This window comes from Polypterus senegalus, chromosome 16, assembly GCF_016835505.1.
Source record: "Polypterus senegalus isolate Bchr_013 chromosome 16, ASM1683550v1, whole genome shotgun sequence".
Classification (NCBI taxonomy): Eukaryota; Metazoa; Chordata; class Cladistia; order Polypteriformes; family Polypteridae; genus Polypterus; species Polypterus senegalus.
This window is the reverse complement of record NC_053169.1, coordinates 22,265,149-22,291,886: the sequence shown is the minus strand read 5'-3', so window position 1 is coordinate 22,291,886 and position 26,738 is coordinate 22,265,149. Positions and strand designations below refer to the sequence as shown.

The 26,738-nt window shown below is 37.4% G+C and overlaps 1 protein-coding gene across 2 annotated transcripts in view; it reads right to left on the bottom strand.

The window, feature by feature from the left end:
- capn8 (calpain 8) overlaps positions 1–26,738 on the bottom strand; it is a 105,128-nt gene that overhangs the window by 13,295 nt on the left and 65,095 nt on the right. For both annotated transcript variants that reach the window (XM_039737840.1, XM_039737839.1), the window contains exons 5-17: positions 25,398–25,566; positions 20,893–20,976; positions 15,529–15,614; positions 12,037–12,111; positions 11,708–11,868; positions 9,625–9,794; positions 8,128–8,139; positions 5,536–5,747; positions 3,370–3,406; positions 2,455–2,520; positions 1,749–1,806; positions 1,574–1,638; positions 160–228 (exon numbers count right to left, since the gene is read on the bottom strand). In XM_039737840.1, coding sequence (XP_039593774.1) covers positions 160–228; positions 1,574–1,638; positions 1,749–1,806; positions 2,455–2,520; positions 3,370–3,406; positions 5,536–5,747; positions 8,128–8,139; positions 9,625–9,794; positions 11,708–11,868; positions 12,037–12,111; positions 15,529–15,614; positions 20,893–20,976; positions 25,398–25,566 — 1,264 coding nt within the window. The remainder of the gene's footprint in view (positions 1–159; positions 229–1,573; positions 1,639–1,748; positions 1,807–2,454; positions 2,521–3,369; positions 3,407–5,535; positions 5,748–8,127; positions 8,140–9,624; positions 9,795–11,707; positions 11,869–12,036; positions 12,112–15,528; positions 15,615–20,892; positions 20,977–25,397; positions 25,567–26,738) is intronic.

Genomic DNA, 26,738 nt, shown 5'->3' with positions numbered 1-26,738 from the left:
CTGTTTTTATTAAAAGTTGGTAATCTAAATTTAAGTATGGCAGTTAAAACACAAAATACTAGTAGAAGAAATACCTGGAAATGCAAATAGAAAATATTCTACAATATTAAAACAATTGTTTAGTTGCACAAAAACAAAAACAGAAATAATAAACTTTACCAGATAGTTGCTAAGCTTCTCCCAAAGAATAGTAAATTCCACCAGTCCTAGGGTGCCATTTCCATCTTTCTAAATACTGTTAAAGAAAATGGTATTACAAACTGCGGTTATTTGCTTGCTGATGCAGTCTATGAAGGAATATCTCTGACAAAATTAAATAAATAAGCAAACAAATACATATATTGTGAAATGTGACAATATAGATATGTGAGCATAACTCTTTATGTATTCATTTAATTATTTCTTCATTTACTTATTTCAGTGACAAAGCACATAACATGAAAGTTTCCTTCACATGAAAACTGTGAGAAGGTGTCAGTGTTGACTGTTTAAGCTGAGAGGGTGGGCTCTAGTGAGTACTCCATTTTGATTGGTGAATCGTTGGTGGTAAGTAAAACAACGTTTAATCAAACAAGTCCAGTAAAATAGGCTCTCGGTCATACACAAAAGGACAACAGAAAAAGTGGCAAAATTCAAAAGCGCAAGAATTAATACAGCCCAAAAAAACAGTCAGCACATTAAAGCCTACAGATCCAAAAATATTAAAGTAAACAGACAAGAAGTTCAAAGTCCAAATGACAAAACAAGGTCCTAAAATGCACTGGGACACTGCAATAAAGCAACACATTGAAGGGAGCCTGAAAGCTGGCTGTCACAGATGCTTGAGCAATGCCACCACCAGAAGTTCTGTGTTGGTTATTTTCTGAGTGTGGTGAGGGCAGAAGGCACGTAGAAGGAATGACAAGATACAGAGCTCCAGCCAGTTCCTGACACATTCAAGTTATGCAATAAAAAAAGCACATTTAGACTATTTTTTCTAGGTGCACATCTAGTTTTGTTCCGTCTGATAATATTACATTATGATGTCTTCATTTTCATTTCAAACCACAAAACCACCCACTGTCTCTTGGGGAAAATGATGGATCTTATTTAATCTGGGATACTTCAACATCAAGAATCAGTTGTTATTTTGGGTAACCTGTAATCTGGTGCACATGTGATTAAACAAATGACTCGGGAACCACCGCAAGTGGCAGCCTTTCCAGCAGCTCTGTGTACGACTTTATCTTTCTACCTTTTTCTCTATTTCACTGATCACTCCTACCACTTTCTTTTATGTAGACTCGTTCCCTGGGCACTATTTACTACTTTTTACTAATGTGAATTTCCCCTTGGGATTAATAAAGTATCTATCTATCTATCTATCTATTATATAGTGCCTTTCATATCTATCTATCTATCTATCTATCTATCTATCTATCTAAACCAATGCTTTGTGCATGATGCCGCCAGACTCCAGTGATCATATCTGGAATTAAGTGGACTTTGGCATGAATAAATTAGGTTATGAATGGTTACGTTAATAAATAGAAATGCCAGTAATACAAAATGAATGTTAAAAACTAAAGGATACATCCAGAAGACTGATTATGTTTCGACATGTTTCGAGCGTGAAGCCATCACACTTGATGTCAGCTCCTGGAACACAATATTTGGTGTTAAAGCATGGTATGTGTTCATATTAACATTAACCCCAAGCATGCATAGTCATTACAGACAAAAACAAAAGCCAGTAAAGAACTGCTTACGTTGTTTAGTAACTTCATTCAAAATCTGAATCAGCTCAAATACAGTAATTTCTGAATCCTGTCACGGAAAAACATAAATAAATATATAGGTGTAATCTTTAGTCAAAGAAGAGATGGAAGTTCATCTACAACATTTTATCAAAAGCTACATCATAATGCGTGCTATTAAAATGATTGTTAACTTCATCAGTGTGAATTTTGGACTTTCATAAGTGTTTTAAAAATTAAAATTCCTTCATTGAGGTTATGGCCATCATTGATTTAGTCTGTAGATAATAAGTAAATGTCAAAAGTGTCAACAAGTTAGAGCTCTCTTTTCTTCACACAGTAGCTTTTATGATGTCAGAGAGGATTTTATTTTCACTTGAATAAAGATTTGAAATAAAAAGAATTCAGTAAAATATTTCAAATAAATCTGTTTAGATTTTGGCCACTCTCTGATTTTTGTGGCATGAAATTATGACTACCACTTTGCAAGTGCTTTAAGGCTCATTAAAGTTACAAAATTAAGATTACCTCCAACATTTTAAGAAAGTGACATAAGCTAAATTCTTTCTTGACTTAAATGCTATTCATACATTTTTACATCATGAAACGGGAAATGCAGTTCCTGACTTTTCAAAGAGAAAGCCCATGAGACAGTACTTGACAATACACCTCATAACCTCTAGCAGTGCGATACTAGTGATGGAAACACAACACTTACTTTGCCTGCTACTTGCATGAATAGCTGTCTGAAATGGGGATCAATTTCACGTTCTGTAATTTCCGGCTAGGAGAAAGAACACAGAAATGTATGTTGCAAATGTTTCACCATTACAGTTTCACTCCCATTTTGAAATGACATACACTGCTCAAAACAATTAAGGGAACACTTAATCATTACAGTCTTACATCAAGTCAATTAAGCTTCAGGGATATTAATCTATCCAAATAAGAAGCAGAAGTGATTCAAATGAAAGTGACAACAGGTGCTCTGGAGAGGCAACAGCAAGATATCCCCCAATTGTTCTCTCCTTATCCTTCCTGATTGATTTTCTTGTTGTTCATTTTGCTAGTGTCCTTGTCACTACTGGTAGCATGAAGCGGTATCTGCAGCCAATTCAGGTTGCACTGGTAGTCCAGCTCATCCAAACTGGCACATCCATAAGTGCCCATTGCAAGAAGGTCTCAAGAGCATGGTGGAGATACCAGGAGACAGAACATTACACAAGAAGATCTGGACAGGGCCATAGAAGGGCATCAACCCAGCAGCAGGACTGGTATCTGCTCCTTTGTGCGAGGAGTAAAAAGAGGAGCACTGCCAGAACCCTACAAAATGATCTCCAGCTGGCTACTGGTGTGCATGCTTCTGACCAAACTGACTCAATGATAGTGGCATGAGGGCCCGAAGTCCTCTAGTGGGACCTGTGCTCACAGCTCATCACCGCGTAGCTTGATTGGCATTCACTGATTCATTCAGATGTATTTAACTTTTTTATATCACAAATAATTTTTGGAAATATTATTTATGAGTGAGAATGACTTATACCAATAATCAACTCTGTAAATTTAACTGATAGTATAGAAAATGTATACAACCTAATCTTAAAAGATGTAATTCATAAAAAACGCATTTTACCTCAAAGATCTTAGCATCAATAGGATGTTCCATTCGGCTAAAAGAAAAGGAGGAGAGAGATAATTTAGATTTCACACTTTCAGTTAAGAAAAGTACTGATATCTAAAATTACACGGTGAAGTGATATGATCGTTTCTAACAATTACAAAAGTAGCAGCATTTTTTAGAGCACAAATATCTCATCCGACACATTTTCAGAGTGGTTAGTGGTCCTAGGATACAGTTCTATGGCAGGTGAACTGTGATGCTACTTCTATCACCCTTCCTGTTCAGGCCCATATATATTTATGTTCGCCCATAAGTGGGTGTTCATTCTGGACGCTGATACTTTTTTTTTTTTTTTGTAGATTTTATTTAAAGAATTTAACATTCCATACAATCAAGACTTACTTTAACAAAAAAGAAAGTAACATTACATACAATCGAGTCAGACTTAGCAAACCTACAATCAACCCCCACCTGAGAGTAAGAGAGGGGAGCCAACAAGAGCAATTCTTTAAAAGGAGAATATTGTTTCCCCAATATTAAAGCTTAATCTAAAATGTTATTAATTAGGTCTTGCAATATTTTAAAAAAGTTTTGAACAGATCCTCAAAGTAAGAATTAATTTTTTTATAGAGCATCAGAACGGACATCCTGGATCCTGATATTAAAGAGACGGACTTCTATATCTGGCAGGATGAGACTATTTTCTTACGTCTTGCTATTCCCTTAATTTTTTTTTTTTTGGTTGTTTAAAAATTTACAGTAGGAGCAAATGGACAGTAAAATAATCTAAGAGAACAGTAGTTCTAGTCACTAATCAGAGATGGGTTGCAAGTTGATTAACACACACAAATAAGAATTTCACCGTACTCTGTACATGCGACAGTAATGAGCCTATTAACCTATCAAAAAATTCTATTCTACAAATAAAAGTAGAAGACTTATCAAGTGTGTAACATGACTTGTTGCATTTAAAGGGACACTTTCCACCTGCCTATATGAAAATCTAAATATATAAAATTATTTTCGCGTTTGTAATGGAAATTACGTAAGACCACAGAACATATTATAATACACTACGTGCATATGACCGGAAACAGCGTAACTAGCGCTTACATTTTATATGAAAACGGTATAGGTACCAGGAACTAATCACTTCGCTTGTGGACGCCAGTTTTTATATCGTCTTTACGAATTGTTATTATTTGTGTAAGAGTTATTTTACTGCTATTGAAAAGAAGTAAACACCTATTTGGTAAGTAATTATTTAAGAAAGCTTTGATATTTTAATAAATGCCTATGTATCAGTGATATGTTATCATATGTACTACTATGTATGTGTCAATTGTTTATAAACGAGTTGTCAAAACACAGAAATTACGTATGACCACAGAACATATTATAATACACTAATCTTGACAAATGCCGGTAGAGGGAATAGTGTCTTCATACCACATATCTCGCTCATCCCTGGGGACATGCCATTTGACTTCAAAAGGCTACAATTTCCGGTCCGCCTTGCATTTGCAATTACAATAAATACAGCACAAGGCCAATCACTTAAAGTTGTAGGAATCAATTTAGAAAATCCATGCTTCTCCCACAGCCAGTTATATGTAGCGTGATCTCGGGTGGGTACACCAAAAAATGTATACATTTATGCACCTAATGGGCGAACAAAAAATGTAATTTACCCGAAAGCACTGCAGTAGTACTCAATGTTTCTTTACTTCTTAAATGTTAATGTTTTACTGTTTAATAATTCATCCGCTTCTTATATGTCATTCAAATTCTCTTAGCGAAATGTTTTACTGTTTAATAATTTATACACTTCTTATATGTTGTTCAAATTCTTTTATCAAAATGTTTTACTGTTTAATAATTTATATTTATGTGCAATGTGCTTCTTATATATTACTTCATATTCTCATATGATAATGATGTTAATAATGTTGTTTATATTGATTTCTATGTTATTGTAAATGCTTTTTATTTGTTGAAAAATAAAATTGGTAATTAACAAACTTATTTTATAAATACTGCATTTTATTTTTTTCCCTTGCACTCAGTGAGCGAAGCCACTGGGTAATCAGCTAGTCACTCATACTCATTCTACTCATTTGTAATTTAAATAACTGCAATATAATGAGATGTCAGAGTTAATCTTATTTTCGTCCTTACCTTGCAACAGCATTCTTTTCAAAAAAGAATCGAAGAACGAAATTGCCATTTTTGTGTGGCTCAAATGTCGATGGTACAACAATATACTCTCCGGGAGGAAGCTTAAAACGGTCACACTGCTCTCGTAGGTTGATGAATGTGCTGCTCATGGCCACAGCCTTCTCCCTTAAGAGGACATCTGCTCCCAAATGAACGTTTGTGCAACCCTTGAACTACATTAATAATTAGAAAAGTTACAAATCATTTTCATTTTTGCTACAATATTTCAAGCAAGCAAAAACACATACCAACTAAAGTTATTTACTGAATTTCAGCTCTGATGTTTACATCCATAAGTGGTTTTATGGCATACATTTTGTTTTTGTCTTTTTGTGTTCTTTGACCTGAATGACTTTACTGTTGTTTACATTGTTATTTCTCTTAATTATACAGTAAAAAAGTGTTTGCAACTTTACTTCTTGTTGGTAAATGTTGCTCTGTTTATTTTGGTAGGTCAGGATACTTCATGTCTATGTCTGTCATCTTGAAGGTGAGTTTGCAGCACTCCCAGTTCTGAAATTACATGCACATCTCCATACCGATTGTGTGCGCTAGCTCTTAGTGATCATTTTACTTTAAACAAATTATTTTCCAGTTTGTTTTCCAGTGTATTATAGCATGAACAATGAGGAGGGTCATCAGGTACGAACTAGTGAAATGTTCACTAACTAGTCCGTTACTTTTGGCCACAGGGTGGTGTTATGCTTGTGGACTTGCAGGGGGCTTTTAAGGGGAAATCCAGAAGAGCAGTCAGACAGCCTGTGTCAGATCTCACTAAGTTAATGTGGCAGCCAAAGCCAAAAGATAGAAAAGAATCAGCAGTTGTCATGATTACATTTTTATTTTATTTTGCACTCTTCTTTGGTTGATTGCATGTGTTGTTTCTTAACACAGGGTTTTTTGTTTATGGAGAATTCATTTATGTCATTTATTATACTTTTGCTGTGGGAGTTCAAGTTAAAATTAAAATTAATTTATGTCTTGCTGTCTGTTATCACTCTCTGGGTTACCCTTTTGTGCTCATTTGTTTCTGGTTTCTGGCTTGGTTACTATGCTGGGTTGACTGGAAACCCGCAGCCCATGATTCATCATTGCAATGGTATACTGTATTAGTGTTTTGTATTTCCAATTTGTGCAAAATTCTCAATTTTTACAAAAGAATTTACTTTAGTTTTTACAGTGTTTGAACTTTTGGCTCTGCTCCTTTTGATCATGACTTTCTGTTTCGTGTTTTGGGTTTCGGGCTTGGAATTTTCTGTCTTATTGAACTATAGTGCAAATGTAAACCTAAAAATAACTTTAACAAATAAAGTTTCTTTGTTAGATTTCTAGAGACAGTGCATTACTCCGGATTTAGTCCAAACTCTTAGCAGGCATGCTGTGTGCATGGTATCATTATTTGGTATTACTTACCAAATAATTTTGCCATTATTATCAATTGTAAGAACGCATTTTCACTAATTAAACTACTAAAACCAAATATAATAGCATACTAGCTGTTAAAACTCTTGGCAATGAATTAACTGTTGTGATATCTAGCATCTCAGTTTAAAACAGTAGTCATCTTATAACTGATTTGTGCATTAACTATTTCAGGGCTGATGTCGACTTTTGTCAAAAGGAGGTGTTGATGATGGTAATCAACTGTAAACTGTGACAAAACCAACCATTACTTTTTAGTTTGACTTCGTTGCTAGAAGGAAAGTTAGATTCATTGGTTTCACTGAGATTCCCTGCACTCTTGTCAGTAGCAAGGTGCACACAACGGCAAAAATGGCACTGACATCTGGTAACAGATCAAAGAGAATATGTAAAGAAAAATACTCTGCGGGCGACGTTTTGCCTATTAGTTCTGACTTGCCTGACTTAGTTTTCGATACAAGGGATCGAAAATGAATGTGAGGTTACAGCTTCAGCTGATCGTTCCCCAGCTAGTCGTGGTACTAACAATGTTTGCCAGGGAGATTTGCCACTTAACAATAATGAGAGGCAGAAACCAGATTGTAATGCACTGTGACCATGACTGATGCTGCTGTCCCAACCACGTAAAGACATCCTGGCAGCAAGCGTGCTGCACATTCTTGACAAACTGGTAGCCACAGCATGGAGCAACAGCCATATTATGTCGATTTCTGAGTGAAACCATTGTTTTTTGGAAAAAAAATATTCAGTCCTCAAAGAGTTCAAATGCTATTAGTTATAACAAAAGATAATAATTCATTCCATCCTAAACTTCGTGCCCCCTTGACAAATTTAGTACTGAGTTTGTTTGTCATTCATTTGCTTTGCAAAGGTGAGTGTGGAAAATAGATGGTTGACTAGACCTCAGAAGTTTATAGTAAAGGCATTCAGGTATCATCAGGGCAGCACTCATTTGTTATTTGCCCCGCTTTAAAATATATTTACACTGTAAGGATAAACATTAGTGAATTGTGAATATAAGGAAAAAATATGTTTTGACTTTCTAACGTCCTTGTGTTTTTGTAACAAAATAATCTCTAAATGAATTAAAATGAACTGACCATTTTTAAAATTCACCCTTCTTTACATTACCTTCTCAGGAACCTGGAAATTAAAAAAAAAAAAAAGAAAAGTTGTTAACACGGTGATAACGTGACATAACTTCATTACACACATGAATTTTATTAGTGCTTATTAAAGAACCAATCATCAAAATGGATGAACAAGGTACAATACACAGGAGAAGAACATACCACAGTTGCACATGAGGGACCCCAAAAAACACTCAAAGTAGCACAAACTAAGAGTTTTAAATGAAAGAGGCTAAATTAAAAATAGACTTTTGTCTATTTGTTCTTCAGAAGAGTCATGGAGAGATAAAGTTTAATCTGGTAGCATTAAGCAAAAGACAGAAATCAGAACTGGGTGAGATGCAAGCCCGTCATGGGACACTTACTGTATGCACCTACAGAGCGGCACTTTAGACCCACCAGTTAGCCTGACATTTGGGCCTTTGGGCTGTGTGGGGTTACGATGTTGCCAAAAAAAACCAAAAACTTCTTTAGCCTTAGAAATATTTCTTTTAAATTTCTTAAAAGTTTCCTTTGGTTTTGAAAACTGCTCCTTTTAGTTTGACTTTTGTTTTATTCCTCCATTTTGTTTTAAGACTTGCTATTTTATTTTATTGTTATTCCACAACACCATTTCTTTACATTATGGGCACTCCCATTTTGCTGACTACATTGCCTTGTCTCATGGACCCTGGATGGCAAGGTACCTGACTTGAAGAACATAATGCAATGTCACATATCATTCAGTTGTCCAAGTATGCAGATATCTGTCAGACACTTTAGTCTGCACTCCCAGATTTTGAGTTAACAACTTTCTGTCTAAGTGGTCTGACTCTGATTTCAATTCATGTATTAATTTGGATGAACGTTCTGCTATCCTTCCTATTTTAACCCCTGCCTTTCCTTTGACTAAGATTTCATCTCCTGGTCCTATTTGCTTTGTTGCTTTTGTGACCAGCCAAGTCCATCTTGGCAGGACAATGGGAGGCAATCAGTGAAAATCAGAAAAGCCCAGGAAGAAAGTGCTTACTCCATGCAGACAGTGACTGAGCTGCCCATCACACCCAATACCAGAACATACAGCATTACATTATTTTAAATTTGAGCAAAATTGACATCTTTAGTAGTTATATAATTTTGTCACTTGGGTGAATGTTCTTTATGCTGTTTAGCTTTGCATTTTATAGCAAACAATTAATCTGAATATTCCTTCATGTCACAGACTGCTAGATGTTTAAAAGATCATCTGAATGGGAGCCTTGCTTTAATTGCTGCTCTGAGAATCTTAATAGATTTGTAAATAGGGCAATGAGGAGAACTGATTCTGCCATTTCTCTTGTTTGTGTAATGATGCCCGAAGTCCCACAAATTACAACCAGCAAAGGAATTCTATACGTTCCCCAAAAAAATCATAAGAGATCATGCTTACAGACTATGTAGTCAATATAATTCTTTCTTAAATTGACAGAAATGCAGACACATTTTGCAGTTATTAGCAAAGGTAAGAACTTAAAGAAACCTTGTAGATTGCAAATCCAATGGTGTTCAGATCCCGTCCAAATCTCTTGTCCTTTCTGGTGTTTTTTTGCATGAGACCAAGCAGAAAACTGCATCCGCTCACATTGTCGTAGTGTTCATCATCTTCTTCATCGAGTTTGAAGGTAAACTGGGGGTTGGAGCAGAAGGTGGCTGTAGAAAGACATGTTACAATCAGAGATGTGAAAAGCTGTTGGCTAATACTTAATAAATTAGTGTTTTTATATTCAATAACTAAAATCTATTTGAATGTCAGCCATGAACAATCTGGCAAAACATTACTTCACATTGTGAGCACGGGTCCGAACACCATCAGAAAAACACCACTTCTTTATGAAACACACGTTTATTCTTCAGAATAAAGTCCTCACAACACACAGTGCTCCCAGCACCAATCACCCTCCTCATGGGCTTCTCTTTCAGCGTTCGTGGGCCGCCTTTCTTCCTCCTATCCCGGGAGCTTCATCCTGTTCCCGCTCCCGACTCTAGCTTCCTGATTGGACTGAGGTGGCCCCTTTTATTCCCACCTGGATGTGATCCAGTTGCCTGATGACACTCTTCCGGCAGCACTTCCTGGTGTGGCAGAAGTGCTTCCCTTGCACCCAGAAGCACTCCGGTCATCCCTGGAAAGTCCTTCCTCCACCTTCCCAGGTGTGGCGGAAGTGTCGATGTCCCAGGCTCCACGACATTCTGGGCGCCCCCTGGCGGTGGCCACAGGCCCCAGTGGACTTGAGCCTCCTTGCTCCTTCCCCGTGGTCCCCTCCATATCCAGGGCGGTTGGCCCCTCGTGGCCCGGGGGACGTATAGACCACCTTCTGGTCCTTCCAGGCGATCTGGCTGGGTCTGACCCCAAGCCTCCTGTGACAACATATTATGACTGACTAACCCTGATTAACTGCATCATTATAATTAGTGAAAAAAGTGAGGTAAGAACTGTTATTAGCTAAAAACATACAGTCATGAGATGCTTATATTTTTGCACATAAGCAGGCTTTGTATATATCACTAATGCCCCGAAATAAATGAAACCTAAGCAAGTGAAAATTTTATATCAAACCATTAAATCTTGCTTTCCTTATTGTAAGAGTTAATGACTTGACAAGAAATTTATATTTAAGATTATTTAGCTTACTTTAAGAACAATAAAGGCAGAACACTTTCCATTTCAAGTTCGTTTTTTTTCTTAAATTTTTGCATATGTATTTTTTGCGGTGCTCATATTTGCCAGTTTGTCAGTTGACACTTGAAAACTTGTTTGAGGTGGTGATGTAAGCGGAACTACCTTTCCACAATGTATCTGTGTACCAGTGAAGCTAATCCTCCTTAATGGACAAGCAAACTATGGTGAACGGCCAGTGTCCTTGCCTAGCCATAATGCCTTCAAAATGGAATGGCCGGGGGGGAGAGAGCATGCACAGGGCATTACCTTCCCCAGATCAATAGATGGCAGTCTCCCTTGGGTTGCAGAGGTGCCCTATAGTCTCACAGAGCATCATGGGAGTTTGAGATCTTCAGCTCAGCCATGCTGGGTTCCATGGGTGTTGTGGGAACTTGGGAGTCCTACTTTGTTGGGCTCCCACCTCACCTGGAAGTGCTCCTGTGCCAGTCTTTTGGGATACTGGAAGTACTCCCAAGAATTGCATAAAAGAAGCCTGCTGCCTCAACTCAGGGAACCAGAGGAAGGAGGATGAAACTTGCCAGGATTAGCGGAGGAGGCAGAGGAAGAGAAGATAGAAAGAGTGCTTTATTGTCATTGTGCTTTGTAACTGTGGCTGTGGTGGGAAACACTTATTGGAAGGTTTTCCCACATAAAAAAATCCTGTTTGGTGTGACTTGGAGAGCTGGAGTGCCCCCTGGTGGCAACAAAATATATTTAAATTGTTCATTTTTAATACGTGGTATTTTTATAAACCAATACAGATAACTTGTCTGCAAAAGCTTTTACATATCCTGTAAAAGTCTAAGTTCCAGAAGTTACCAACCTTACAATGTATAATATCACAAGGATAAAGGTTTTTTTAACTGTTTATTTTAAGTTCAATTATAGAAAACATTAAATGAAATACCTGGGCTGTTTCTACACCCTCCTGCAGTGGAGCCTACTCGCCAGTTCCCCTCAAAAACAGACATGGTCCATTTTTGGAGGCTGTCATCAGACAGGGTCTCAGGAGAAAGGTTGCAGATCTCCAGCCTTGAATAATGTGTCAGAAAATCTGAGAAGGACATCCTGCAAATCAAAACAGATTTTTTAATAAAATAAATAGCAAGTTGTTTTCAGTTGTACATTATTTCCTCTTTGCTTAAAATATTTACTAACTGCATGAAACATGTTAGAGGCAAGCAAACTCAATATGTATAATAAACGGTGTAAATTATTTAAGTATAATTGACTTACCAAAATTCGCCATCATCTGCTTTGCAGACCAGTTTTGATTTTTCCTCAGAAGGAACATAATTCCACTCTGGAGCACTAAATAAAATCACCCAAAATATTAGCCTTACAACTACTGCAGAAGCTTGTACAGCATGTGAATATGAACAATCCAGTGAAGTTAACATTCACTTTTCAAATACAAACAGCTATGGCAATACTTTAAAATACGAAATAGGGAAATAAAATGAATCACAGTAATCAGTGAATAAATTCATAATACAAAATTGAGAATGACAGCTGACATTAGAGTCAGAAAAGAATACTTCCATAAAAACAACATGAATAGGCAACTGAAGTAGCAGGCGACAGCAAAGCATACAATGTGCAATTGAGACTTTCAAAAAGCTTTTCATACTGAAGATTAATCCTAAAAACAGAACACATTTGATCCAGCAGTAACTTTGAAATTACAATGCAAATTGACCAATCGTGTTGAAAGCCCTTGATTGTAAATTTGTGTATTTGGGCAAGATCTTTGCATGAAATATGCTTATCACTTTCATTATTGTTACAGGGGACCTTTGGATTTTAGACTGATCCTTCAAGAATAATCTAAACATCTAGCTGGAATAGAATTAGACAATTAATCAAGAACATGAGCTCAGTGACGGAATGGCTCACTGACCACCAGAGGTGGGTAGTAACGAGTTACACTTACTTGAGTAACTTTTTAAAAAAATTGTACTTCTAAGAGTAGTTTTACTGCACCATACTTTTTACTCTTACTTGAGTACATCTGTGTAGAAGAAACGCTACTCTTACTCCGCTACATTGGGCAACACTTGACTTGTTATTTTTTTCCATTTGTACATTAAACTATATTTTTGCAAGAGAGAAGTTGCCAGTGGATCTACTGCATGACTGTTTCACCAATCAGACGTAGCCATGCAGTCACATGACCGCACACAAACCTCCTGCGTCTTGCAGCCTGTGAGAGACTTTTTAGTCATGCGGGGCTCCTGTTCACTGCTAAACAGTCACAGCTACACTGCAAGAACCAGATCGTCGTTCCCAAGCCTGCCCTTCATGTCTTTTAACCTCATGTCTTTTCTCCTTTTCTTTTATTTCCCCTTTCTTTTTTGTGCTGACCCGTATATACAGTATACACTCCCGTCCCTGTGGGCCTTAATCACATGCTGCAGGAAGCCAATAAATCAATTGAGAATGATCGGACTCGCACGTGGAGGTGCAATTCGCTCCAACTACCTCATTAACTCCCTGCTGTCGTGCAATTGCGCCCACGGAGAGTGACACGGCTTTATGGATTTGAAATTGGCCTTTTTTATTTATTTTTTTTTTGAAGCCGCAGACCCGCTACACCACAAAGTGAATATGCAGTATTATACTGTCAGTGTACGGGATATCTCGTCACTGTAAGTAGTTTGCACTGTTCAAACATACATGTTACCTACTGGAGGTATCGGCTTCAAAAGCTTTGTTGTGAAAAACTGAGATTTGGAACTTTGTGTTATTTATGCATCTTTATTTTGTAAAGATGTGATTTATTTTTACTCACTTTTTTATTTTATTATTTGGAAATAGCAGAATTTGCACATCATTTTATATTTTTGTCTGTCTTATTCAACATTTATAAAAAATAAATCATTTATTATGTTCAAACAGTTGCTCAGTACTTGAGTAGTCTTTTCACCAAGTACTTTTTTTACTCTTACTTGAGTAAGTTTTTGGATGACTACTTTTTACTTCGACTTGAGTAATATTATTTGGAGTTGAGTTGAACTTGAGTTCAATTTTTGGCTACTCTACCCACCTCTGCTGACCACAGCTCCTTTGTGATGCTGTCAGGAAAGACTCCTGCCTCTCACAACCTTGAATTGGATTAAATAGGTTTAGGACTGTCAGATTACAGAAGTCCTTATGCATGTACAATAAAACAGACATCAAACATGGACGGATTAGTTCTTTGTCTTAAAGATAACAAAGTGTTACAAGTTGTTTTTCTTTTTAGTTCTTGTTCAAAGAACTAAGCATCTTGGGAAATACTGTGCACAATTTGGCTTTTGAATACATTACATTATTTCATTTACTATTTCTCTATATTAAAGTTGCATACACCATTTGCCTTAGAACCACTAGTACAAAGCACTAATGATTCTTAGTCTTTTTATTTTTGGATTTTTAGCTAGTAACTGGCCTTTTTTCTAGTGGTTTTTCAGGTCCTGTGGAGAGACTTTTCTGGTATACTCGCAAGCAGAGCTCGCTTTGTGTTTTCATCATTGGCCTCTTGTTATCTTGATGTACCTTGCAGTGTCTATGGTGTTTAATCTGCTGAGGGATTAGTGATCAGTTAGCCTTTTTCAATAACCAGATGAATGCACTCTTGTTATGTACTGTATGGTTTCTTTGTCTTTTTAGCCTCAATTCCTCACTCAGGACAGATTATGCAACACCAAGTTAGTGTGTCTTCTACTCTCCCCTACGGAGTAAAGTGGCTCTTAACCCTTATCCTCTAGACTGTGTTTTTGGGAAGGGAAATGTGCAGGATCCTGCCACACAGCCTGCTGCATGAGGTTTTAAACAAAAGGAGGAACTCTTCTGTTGGATTCGTTATCATATTCGGAGTGAGGAAAGATCCAAACTTTTGGGTATTAATTGATGGATAAGGTTGTCCTTTAAGACTCACAAGGCTGAGTACTGTATAGTATTTGGGTGCTCTTCTTGTTGACCAGTTAAGAAGGAGTTGCTCAATGTGTGTCTGTGACTCTTTGTTGCCAGATATTGCAGGATACATACTGTATATCAGGAGGCCCAAGTTGCCAACTATTATATTTAAATTAGACTAGAAATTTCAGATAGAAGTAGGAATTGATTTTAAAAATGAAACCTGTAAAAATGAAATCCGCTTTTAAAAGCTGAAGAAAAGAGGCAAGTGTTTGTTTGGTGCAACACTGGCAAAAATCCAAAGAACAGATAGAAGCAATGGGTGCCTGCTTCATATGGGGAAGGCTTATCAATGGATCAATGGATAGTTTTATTAACTATCAAATTGAGATTTAGGTTCTAGCATTTACTGTTCATTTATGCAACAAAAATGTGAATTTTATTTACCCTTCTATCTGGATATATAAACATATAAACATATTTATATAGGGTGGTCCAGATCTAATTATGCAATTTTCATTATGCTATAACTTAAGTTTATTACATAGAAAATCACCCAGAAAATCCCGGACCATCGAGAAGTTTGCGAACTGACAACGTGAAGAATCGTCTTCGAGCGGAACTGGAATCATCCCCACATAAATCAAAGTCATCCAGATGATCTGGATCTGCATAATTAGATCTGGACCACCCTGTATATTTTTTAAGATAAAATATACTTTGTGCTTCTGTTTGTAACATTTCTTACATCTTAACCAAAAAGACACTTTAAAAAAATGAATCATTTCTTCTCACACTTGTAGCTGTTCATACAGGCTGATCTGGACTTACTTGTCACTCCAGGCTCCTGTCCATTCCACTTGACCCCAGGGGTTTCGAATTCGAACAATTTTTTCTTTTCCACCTCGGTAGCTAACCTTTTAACACAGAAAGAGCAGGATACATTTTTAGTACACATATACTCTAATCTACCAGCCAAGAGGTGTCCAAAACCTTTTACTTCGAGTCAATATTATTTGATAAACGATTCGGGAATCCAATCCCGGGCTCCAGGATTCCCGGACATTTTTCATTCCCGCATTCCCAGGAATGAAACTGCTGTAATTCCCGGGAAACTGGGAACGGCCAAATTCGCATATATAGCGTGTAAAAGTGCAAAAATCGATCAAGAAATAACAGAGTTATAGTTGAAAACTGAAGACTTCATTGACGTCTGTCAGACAACAGCTTTGAACAGCAACTTGCAATTGCAATGCGTCAGTCTGTTGCATCCGTATTATCTGTGACAAAAACTTGCCATCACAGAATGATGACAAGAAACTGGATGCATCAGTAACTTCTGAAATGGCGGTGTTTCACAGCAACGGCAAGCGTGGGCGTTGTTTAGAACAAGTGTATCAGTATCTGGTGACTGTGCTGTCTACTTCGGGGGAGGCAAAGCGTGCTTTCTCAGCAGCAGGTGTACTCTGCACGAAGTAGCCTACTCTCTCGCCTGGACGACCGCACGCTGGACAAGTTATGCTTTCTATGCTCTTATTACCGCAACTAACTAGATCGGGGTGCCCACAATTTTTCGGCTTGCGAGGTACTTTTAAAATAACCAGGTCGAAATGATCTAACTACATTAAAAAAAAAATATTATATATATATATATATATATACTGTATATATATATATATATATACAGGTACTTCTCAAAAAATTAGCATATTGTGATAAAGTTCATTATTTTCTGTAATGTACTGATAAACATTAGACTTTCATATATTTTAGATTTATTACACACAACTGAAGTAGTTCAAGCCTTTTATTGTTTTAATATTGATGATTTTGGCATACAGCTCATGACAACCCAAAATTCCTATCTCAAAAAATTAGCATATTTCATCCAATAAAAGAAAAGTGTTTTTAATACAAAAAAAGTCAACCTTCAAATAATTATGTTCAGTTATGCACTCAATACTTGGTTGGGAATCCTTTTGCAGAAATGACTGCTTCAATGTGGCGTGGCATGGAGGCAATCAGCCTGTGGCACTGCTGAGGTGTTATGGAGGCCCAGGATGCTTCGATAGCGGCCTTAAGCTCATCCACAGTGTTGGGTCTTGTGTCTCTCAACTTTCTCTTCACAATATCCCACAGATTCTCTATGGGGTTCAGGTCAGGAGAGTTGGCAGGCCAATTGAGCACAGTAATACCATGGTCAGTAAACCATTTACCAGTGGTTTTGGCACTGTGAGCAGGTGCCAGGTCGTGCTGAAAATGAAATCTTCATCTCCATAAAGCTTTTCAGCAGATGGAAGCATGAAGTGCTCCAAAATCTCCTGATAGCTAGCTGCATTGACCCTGCCCTTGATAAAACACAGTGGACCAACACCAGCAGCTGACATGGCACCCCAGACCATCACTGACTGTGGGTACTTGACAGTGGACTTCAGGCATTTTGGCATTTCCCTCTCCCCAGTCTTCCTCCAGACTCTGGCACCTTGATTTCTGAATGACATGCAAAATGTGCTTTCATCCGAAAAAAGTACTTTGGACCACTGAGCAACAGTCCAGTGCTGCTTCTCTGTAGCCCAGGTCAGGCGCTTCTGCCGCTGTTTCTGGTTCAAAAGTGGCTTGACCTGGGGAATGCGGCACCTGTAGCCCATTTCCTGCACACGCCTGTACACGGTGGCTCTGGATGTTTCTACTCCAGACTCAGTCCACTGCTTCCGCAGGTCCCCCAAGGTCTGGAATCGGTCCTTCTCCACAGTCTTCCTCAGGGTCACCTCTTCTCGTTGTGCAGCGTTTTCTGCCACACTTTTTCCTTCCCACTGAGGTGCCTTGATACAACACTCTGGGAACAGCCTATTCGTTCAGAAATTTCGTTCTGTGTCTTACCCTCTTGCTTGAGGGTGTCAATGATGGCCTTCTGGACAGCAGTCAGGTCGGCAGTCTTACCCATGATTGCGGTTTTGAGTAATGAACCAGGCTGGGAGTTTTTAAAAGCCTCAGGAATCTTTTACAGGTGTTTAGAGTTGATTAGTTGATTCAGATGATTAGGTTAATAGCTCGTTTAGAGAACCTTTTCATGATATGCTAATTTTTTGAGATAGGAATTTTGGGTTGTCATGAGCTGTATGCCAAAATCATCAATATTATAACAATAAAAGGCTTGAACTACTTCAGTTGTGTGTAATGAATCTAAAATATATGAAAGTCTAATGTTTATCATTACATTACAGAAAATAATGAACTTTATCACAATATGCTAATTTTTTGAATAGGACCTATATATATATATATATACACTTGCATAACTGAATAACCTTTATGGCACAGTAACAATTCAATACATTTATGGTCACTACAGTATTTGGATCTAATAATCGTCATGTGGGTAAAGGCTGACTCGCATAAATAAGTAGAGCCGAATAATGCAGTCAAGGAGCTTTTGAATTCAGCTGAGTGAAAAATGACGGCTGTCCGATTAACTCAATTTTAGTTCCCTCTCTTTTCTCTTTCTCAGATCGCTTTTCGGAAGGAAGTCAGTTTCGTAGTTTTTATGAACAGTTCGAAAGTACCTTTCCACATTTTCCTTCTTTGGAATAGCAATGATAGATTGACAGATCAGACAAACGCACTTCGATTGTGACATTGTGAGAGAAAAAATCCTCTTCCAATTACACATAAAGCCCATACTCTCCCCAAACATTTCTTTTTAAATACCTTCTTTAGTCGATATAAATTGGAAGGCTAACAAAATCACAGCCGGAGTTTTGCAGTAGTTCGCACGTTTGATCGTGCATGCGGGGTGAGCAGTGTCTTAGATGAAAGGAGATCTCAGACTGGCCGCCCTGTATGTCAATCAAGTGGCAAATGCCATAGGGAGGATATATGATAGACTAACCTTTTAAAAAAAAATTTTTTGAATGCAGCGCGATCCATCTGCACTACTTTAGCGATCTACCGGTCGATCGAGATCGACGCATTGGGCACCCCTGAACTAGACACATGTACTTATGACAGCATGAACTGCTTGTAGATAAGGTTAGTCTTTTATTGGTGTCAACATACTGCCAGTAGTTTTATTAAAAATAAGTGTTGGTCCTTCTAAAACCGTTCACATGTGAGATGCCCGTGCACTGTGTCATCCCGGGAAGCCTGGGATTCCCGGGAATGACATGCAGGGTTCCCGAATTCCCGGGAATGGATCACCCCTTCCGGGAATGGATTCCCTATAACCGATGCCTTCAAATTTTATTTTGAATTTTGCTAGGAACATCTGAGGGTTTCATTTTTTAAATGTTACTCTGTCAATCCTTCATTATTACTGATAACAATAGGTTTCATTTTTAGTACATACCTGTACAATCATATTCTTAATATGTACAGAATTATGCAGTACTTAACCCATTTCCGGCCTCTTTGTTAGTCTAGTTGAAAGGGTACGTGTAGGACTAATGTGTGGGCAAAGCAACATTTTAATCAGAGCAGTTTCGGAAGTATCTTTTCACATGTTTCTTATTAAGTTCAAATGTTACAATGATATTTTTTTTTTAATAAATTTGTAAACCTGTCTGAAAAAATGATTTCACTATGGGTTGAGTGAAGATTGATGGGCAAAAATGGCAATTGTATCCATTTAAAATTAAATCTACAACACAGTATAGTGTGCAGAAAGTTAAAGGGTGTAAATACTTTCTGAAGTCACTGCATTTGTTCTCGTCCTTTTGCAGATTTCTGCCTGAATTGACATTATTCTTAATTTTATGTGATTTGCATGTCTGTTGTATTTGAATTCACACAAACCAACTACAATCTACAACTGTCCATCATGCTTCTATCTAAACTGATCTGAAGTGTTTTCTTGTTTATTACAATAAAAAAATTCTAGCCTTGTGCCAGAGGGCAGCAATTAGTCCACTTGGCATTGCAATGCGGGTCTCAGCATAAAATTCTGATCAAGTAACATACCTGAACTACACGTCTGTGAATATTTACATTTATTTAGTACAGCACAAGTGAAGGGCTTTAGGATGATACTCCCTAAATAGTGGTATATAAATTAACAATGATGTTAAGGGACAGAGTCACAAGGATTACTGTGAGCAGTCAAAGAAACCAGGAGATGCAAAATAAAAAATAACAAAGTCAGAATAGGCAAAAAGTAAGAACTGGGAGGTTATTCATGAGATTAGAAACTGACAACCAAGAACAAAAGGGCGAGACAGGAAGTGAAATTAACAACTGAAAGCAAAGTTGAATCCAAACCTAATTTTAGGACTTACTTGTATTTCAAACTAACTGCACTAAAGATCTTTAGGAAGTGGCTTTTTATCCAATGAGAGATAGTGATACCGAAGATGCCAGCATATTTATATCATCACATCCTTAATGTCAAAACTGCGCTGATTACAATCATGTGACGCATCCAAAAAAGTGTCACATAAATAATGAAAAACAAGAACAAATATAAATTTTTTTTAAAAAACAAATCAAAATTAAATTTAAGCTTCAGAAACATAACTCTAATAATAAAAGACTGCTTATAGCGACAAAAATACACTTGAAAAACATGCTAATATCACAGATGAGGTGTGTGTGTGTGTTTTTAAGTTTCATTTTCTTTTCACTTTGTATCAGTCATGTTAATCATGAGCTGTCCAAGGTCCCACAGTAGGACAGTGCAGCTTGCTTGTTCAAGAGGCTTTCAATAAGTTGCAGAGTTTCCAGAATTAATTGCCTTTGTACATATAAAAATGTGTCTTTGCTTTGAGATATTAACAATTTCTGACAATGACAATTCTTCCTGCTAAAGGCAGATTATTAGCATGAAATCCGTTCTTTCTTAGATACCTGGTTTGCAAACATGCCATTGGCCTCTCACTGCACCCTGCACACTTTCTCCAGTTGCTACTGTTTTCTTTCTAGATACATTCATGTTAGGTTGACAGGTGACATTTTATAAGAAAAGGTTATATTCTAAGATTTTCTGGATAAGGAAGACAGTAGTTTAGAGAGGAGGAAGACAGACGTTTTGAGATAAGATTTTTATACTCACTAATCAAGGCAGTGGAGAGTGATAAGACATTGAATGTGGATTAGCACATTTAAAGACAAATTTTACCGTACACTATATAAACGTATAAACCTATGACGATACTACTACTATTACTATTCATGCAGTATAAATGTCATAAAAGTCCACCTTACCTCCTCTGCACCCGTGAGGGAATATGCATGTCCCTTGACCAACTTCTGAAAGGTTACAGCTTCAGTGTCACGAGCATTGGTGATCTATAAAGAAATACATTTTAAGCTTATTTAGAAATAATAAGATGTCAGTGTAAGCACTGTACTGCCATAAATGCTTATAAAGTATCTATCTATCTATCTATCTATCTATCTATCTATCTATCTATCTATCTATCTATCTATCTATCTATCTATCTATCTAAAACCACCTTCATATGGAGCTCTACTGAACCTGAAACTTAAAATAGAGTGGAAAAGCTCAAAGAAGATAGCAGAATAAAGATAGATGGGAACTGAGATACAGAAAAAGTGGATATTGTTTTCTGCAGTTGTATCACCCTCCACTTATATAAAGGAATCATACTGTTGATTTTCTTGTGTTTTCTTTTTGTGTATATGCTACTGTTACATGAAAATATGATATAGTTGAGTGCACCAAACCACCTACTAGTAATTCAGCAAAACAAAGTTTGTATTGCTAGTTTATCAGTTCCCTTAGTAACTGAATGAAATTACAATCAAGTTTAAGTAGAGGATGTGTAGGTGATGCTAATGTGACATTTCTCATTTCTGAAATGCTCTTTTATAATTCATAACAAAACATTATTGTATATTACATAATTCACAGAGCCCGTCTTTATACCAGACCACTTAATCAAATTTTGTGCACTTTCAAACATCACAAAAAGAGGATGTTATTTGTTTCACAAATACAGTACTAACTAAATAAATAATTGGTTAAGGACTTCAAACCATGAGGCTGTGGGTTCAAATCCCACTACTGACACTGTGCAACCATGAACAAGTCACTTCACCTGCCTGTTCTCTAAAAGGAAAAACAAATAATATAATAATATAATTGGATAAAGGCGCTGCGGTGGGTTGGCACCCTGCCCAGGATTGGTTCCTGCCTTGTGCCCTGCGTTGGCTGGCATTGGCTCCAGGAGACCCCCGTGAACCTGTATTTGGATTCAGCGGGTTAGAAAATGGATGGATGGATGGATAAAGGCGTCAGCTTAATAATATTTTTACTATAGACTTTTTAATAATTTTTTCAAACTTTTAAAACAATATTTGAAGTGTTCTAACAGCTGTGTGAAAGAAGAAATTTCACAAATTTGGATTTTTATTTGGTTTTGCGTTTATTCTATTTCAGAATGATGACAAAACAGCTCTCACAAATGGTGGTGGTGGTGGTGGAGATGAGGGTGCATATCTAGTTTGACGTTGTTTGAAACTTGCATGAAGATAGTACAGATAGATAAGTTTAAGATTTTTATTAGTAATATCCATTCATAATTGATTTGGTTTTTGGCACATCACAAGCTTGTGCCCACATAAACTGTATTGTGCTCCCGGAGATTAACGGACAGACTTTTGAATTTTGTCAGATCGTAGAGCAGGCGTTAGTGTCACTACCCACTCCTAGCCCTCTCACGGTCTTCTCAGCAGTTTCTCTCACAATACAAAGATGGCATGTACAAGTGTGCCCTGTAACTGTCTAGTGCCCTGTATGAGGCGGATTCTTACCTTGCTGCTGCTAGTACTGAAATAATCTCGGGTCATGAGCAAGCTTAAATTCATATTAAGTAGGTCTGGAGAATAGATAAATTACATTTGAATTATTAAAAGTAGATAACATTACTAAGTCTGATGATTTTTTTTCTCTGAAATAGGACAAAGTTGTACATTTAACAGATATTAAATAAGTTTTATTTTTCAGATTTTAACACAATATTTGACTTGATATTTAGGCTGAGGCAGCTAGGTGGCCCAGTGTTTAGTGCTGCCTCACAGCTCCAAAAATCTACACTGCACATTTAAAATTCAAGCTATTTACCATTTGTTGGATATTTCCACGGTTACACCAATTCCCTCCCCATCCCAAAGAAATGCAACTCTTAACTGACCAGTTATAAGGGAGTGTGAGTGTGTGCTCAGAAACGTAGGCGTCCCATGCAGGACTGGTTCCTCTTATATTTTTTATTGCTACCAACGGCAGTGATCATGTAATGGAATAAGCAAACCTGAAAATAGTGGAAGTGAAGAATTGGGTAATTTCTGGTCAGTAAAAATGTAATCAGATTTAGTACACACACAAGGGCTTAAGCATTTATAGTCAGCTTTGCACTTGCAGCACTGAAAAAATGTAAATAAAAGGACTGCAGCAACGTAATAATCATGGGAATGACATGAGCTAATCCCAGGAGGTCACTACAGATGTCAAGTTAAACAGTTACAGAATTGCATTGATTGCGAGCAGAGAGATCTGTATTGTGATCCCTTTTTATTGACAATTATGCTGCAAAAAACATTGATTTGGTCAGTTAATATGGCAACTCGCTGATTAACTGAGCTATCATCCTTAGTAGTAAATGATAAGTTAATAGTTCCTTATTGTAAATATTTGCATATTTGTACACACACTTAGGAGAAATAAGTAATTTTCCCACTATGTTGACTTTGGGTGCATCACTAGATTTTCATCAAAATATTTTCATCACCTAAGCAATGTGCAGAAGCAATTAAAATGGCAAATTAACTGTTAGGTTATATCATAAAAACTTAAACATAAATCAAAGGACATTATGGTCATACTATATAATCCAATGATGATACCACATCTTGAGTGTTGTGTGCAGTTCTGGTCACCACGTTACAAGAAATACAAAGCAGCACATGAAACTGTGCAAAGAAGAGCAACCATGTGCATCTCAGGCCATAAAGACATGTCGTACTGTGACAGACTCACAGGAGAATTAAACGTGTTTAGTCTTGAGCAGAGGACACTGTGTGGGGACCTAATGCAGGTCTGCAATATCCTCAAAGGCACTCATAAAGTAAATCAGCTTAATGATTAATCACATACTTGTGGAGAACAGTGGAAATTAATGGGATCTGCACTTAAGACTGAAGCCAGGAAGCACTTCTTTACTCAAAGAGTTATGAGAATCTAAAAAAAAAAAAACTAATGAGGCTGAAACAGAAATCTTGACAACCTTTAAGAAGTGTCTGCATGAGATATTGGGACAGCTTAGCTATCAGCTAAACAAATGAGCTGAATGGAATGAATAATCACCGCTCATTTGTCAGATTTCTTATCATTTTATGTGTGGGCCCAATGGTGGACTGGTATCCTGTTCAGGGTTGCCTATTCTATGTGTTCAGTGCTGCTGGGACAGATGCTGGTCCCTGCCATCCTGAATTCAATTAAGAGGGTTTGAGAATTCATGAAAAATCTGTGTCTAGCTTATGAGTTTTCCAACATAAAGCTCTGACTTTGAAAATACGACTATATCCTGATGCATTCATCAACAAACTCAATTCTTCCTCCTTGTGAAGGCTAACTGGGGAGCACAGGAAAAACCCTGGGGAATCACACAAATAACTCCAAGTACCTTAAAACACATCACAAATGGAAATTTCCTGGGAGTGGATCACCTTGTGAGGTTAGAAGTAAGCAGCATGGCCCTGTCTCGTCAGTACACCTACTATAACACAAGTAGCAAGATACAGAGAGTTCAGTTATGAATGAATGAATGAATGAATCTGTCACACCTTAGGTGTAATTTCTCTAAGAGGGATCTTAGCCTCGGTAAATAGAGAAATTCCATAATTTTCTATGGGGAGAATGACATAGGACTATGAGGTACCCTGGCAACTGACGACTTTTATAAGCTCAGGGCAACACAATTACAGAGACGTTTAATGAGGCTAAAGCTCTGAAAACTTCAGCAGAGTTGATAACTTTATCCTTGTACTGAGTAATATCTTCATTGTGATTTAATGAAGTCATAAAGCTGAATCCAAAACCTCTGAACATTTCTGGAATGTGTTTGTACAACACAGGTGACCAAAACCGCCTGATGGACTGAATGGTCATCTGTTTATATATAAAATATCTTATAATTTTATGATACAAGGGAGCTTGGAGAAAACACAAATGGACACACGAAGAAACTCCACAGGTAATGACCACACCAGACATGAGGCTAACTACTGTATCTCTGTGTAGCCAATAAATTAGTGAATTGAAGTTTTTTTTTTTAATATACATAATCTTCTAAGAAAAACAAGAGAAGGACAATTAGCAGATGAAGAACACACAGAAAAGACAACAAAAGTACAGAATGAGTTTCATGTCTGTGAAGATTTTCAGTTATCCAGGTCATGGCACTGCACATCAATTAGCAGTAAGTCATAAGCAATTGGACTGATTGTGTATCCTTGAGAACTTTTCACCACCCATCTAAGAAGTGAAATATAAGTGGCACTGATGAGCGGTGAAACATCCTCAAGAATTAATATCAAGTCAAGTTGCCACTGATTTCCAGAAAAGTGGACTCATTTTAAACTTAAATAAAGACCTTGAAAGTGCATATCATACAGACCTGGAGAAATATAAACCATGCATATTAATTACCAGTCATGAAGAAAGTTCTACTTAGTTATGAAATTCTTACATCGATGGAACAGCCCAGGAGAGATCCAGCTGAAAGAGCTTTGCGGATGATTTGAAAGAGTTGTGGCGGTGCTTTGTGCAGCATATACAGCTCTGAAATTCCACCAGTGAAATCCTCAAAACCTTCAATTGTGGAGCCTCCACTCAGTGCTTCATAGCTGCCATTCAGCCTGCAGTAACAAGGCAAATGAAAGAGTTAAATGTTGAGAGGAGGCTGACATCTCTGTTTTAACCATGTAAGACTGTGAGGCACAAAGGTGCTAAGGGAAGTGGTTTATGCAAAAGAACCCATAAGCCCTGAGCTACCTGACCAGGACAGGAGGTGAGATTAGCATTGTTGGGTCACAGTGGATTCAAATTCTAGCCTGGACACTGTTTGAGTGCAGTGGAGTATACTGCCTATAGAAAGTACGCATCCACCATAGAAACTTTTGTGTTTAATTGTTTTAACATTGAATCACAGTTGACTGAATTAGGCTTTTTTGACACTCATCAACAGAAAAAGATTCAAATGCAAAAGTGAAAACAAATTAATAAAAACTAACTTATTTTAATTATTAAAATCAAAATAATTACTTCCTAATTATTCACGCTTTTACTATAATACGCCTAAATTATAGTAGTGCAGTCAGTTGGTTTTACAAGTCACATATTTAGTTAAATGGAGATCACCTGTGTGCGGTCAAGACGTTCCTAGTGATTTTAGCACAAATCTGGAAAGTCACGGTTGCTGGTCAGTCAGTTTCCTGGCAAACAACTACAGTGTGACAACAGAAGAAAATGCCAAACAACTTTGTGGCAAGGTAACAGATGGATACAAGAACATTTCCAAAGCCAGATCTGTGTGTCCAGATGTGCAAAGCTGATAAAGATCTGTGCACACAGACTTAAAGCTGTCATTGGTCTACTCAATATTTACTTGAAAGGCATGAATACTTATTATTTTGTGTTTAATAACAGTAAAGAATAGGCGGCATGGTGGCGCAGTGGTAGCGCTGCTGCCTCACAGTAAGGAGACCCATGGTTCGCTTCCCGGGTCCTCCCTGCGTGGAGTTTGCATGCTCTCCACATGTCTGCGTGGGTTTGCTCCGGTTTCCTCCCAAAGACATGCAGGTTAGGTGCATTGGCGATCCTAAATTGTCCCTAGTGTGTGCTTGGTGTGTGTGTGCCCTGCCCAGGATTTGTTCCTGCCTTGTGCCCTGGGATTGGCTCCCGTGACCCTGTGTTAGGATATAGTAGGTTGGAAGGTGGCTGACTGTAAAAAATGTAGATCTATTTGTAGAGTCTTTTTTGATGATGAGTGCCAATAAAGTCTACTGTAATTAAATCCACTTTGATTCAA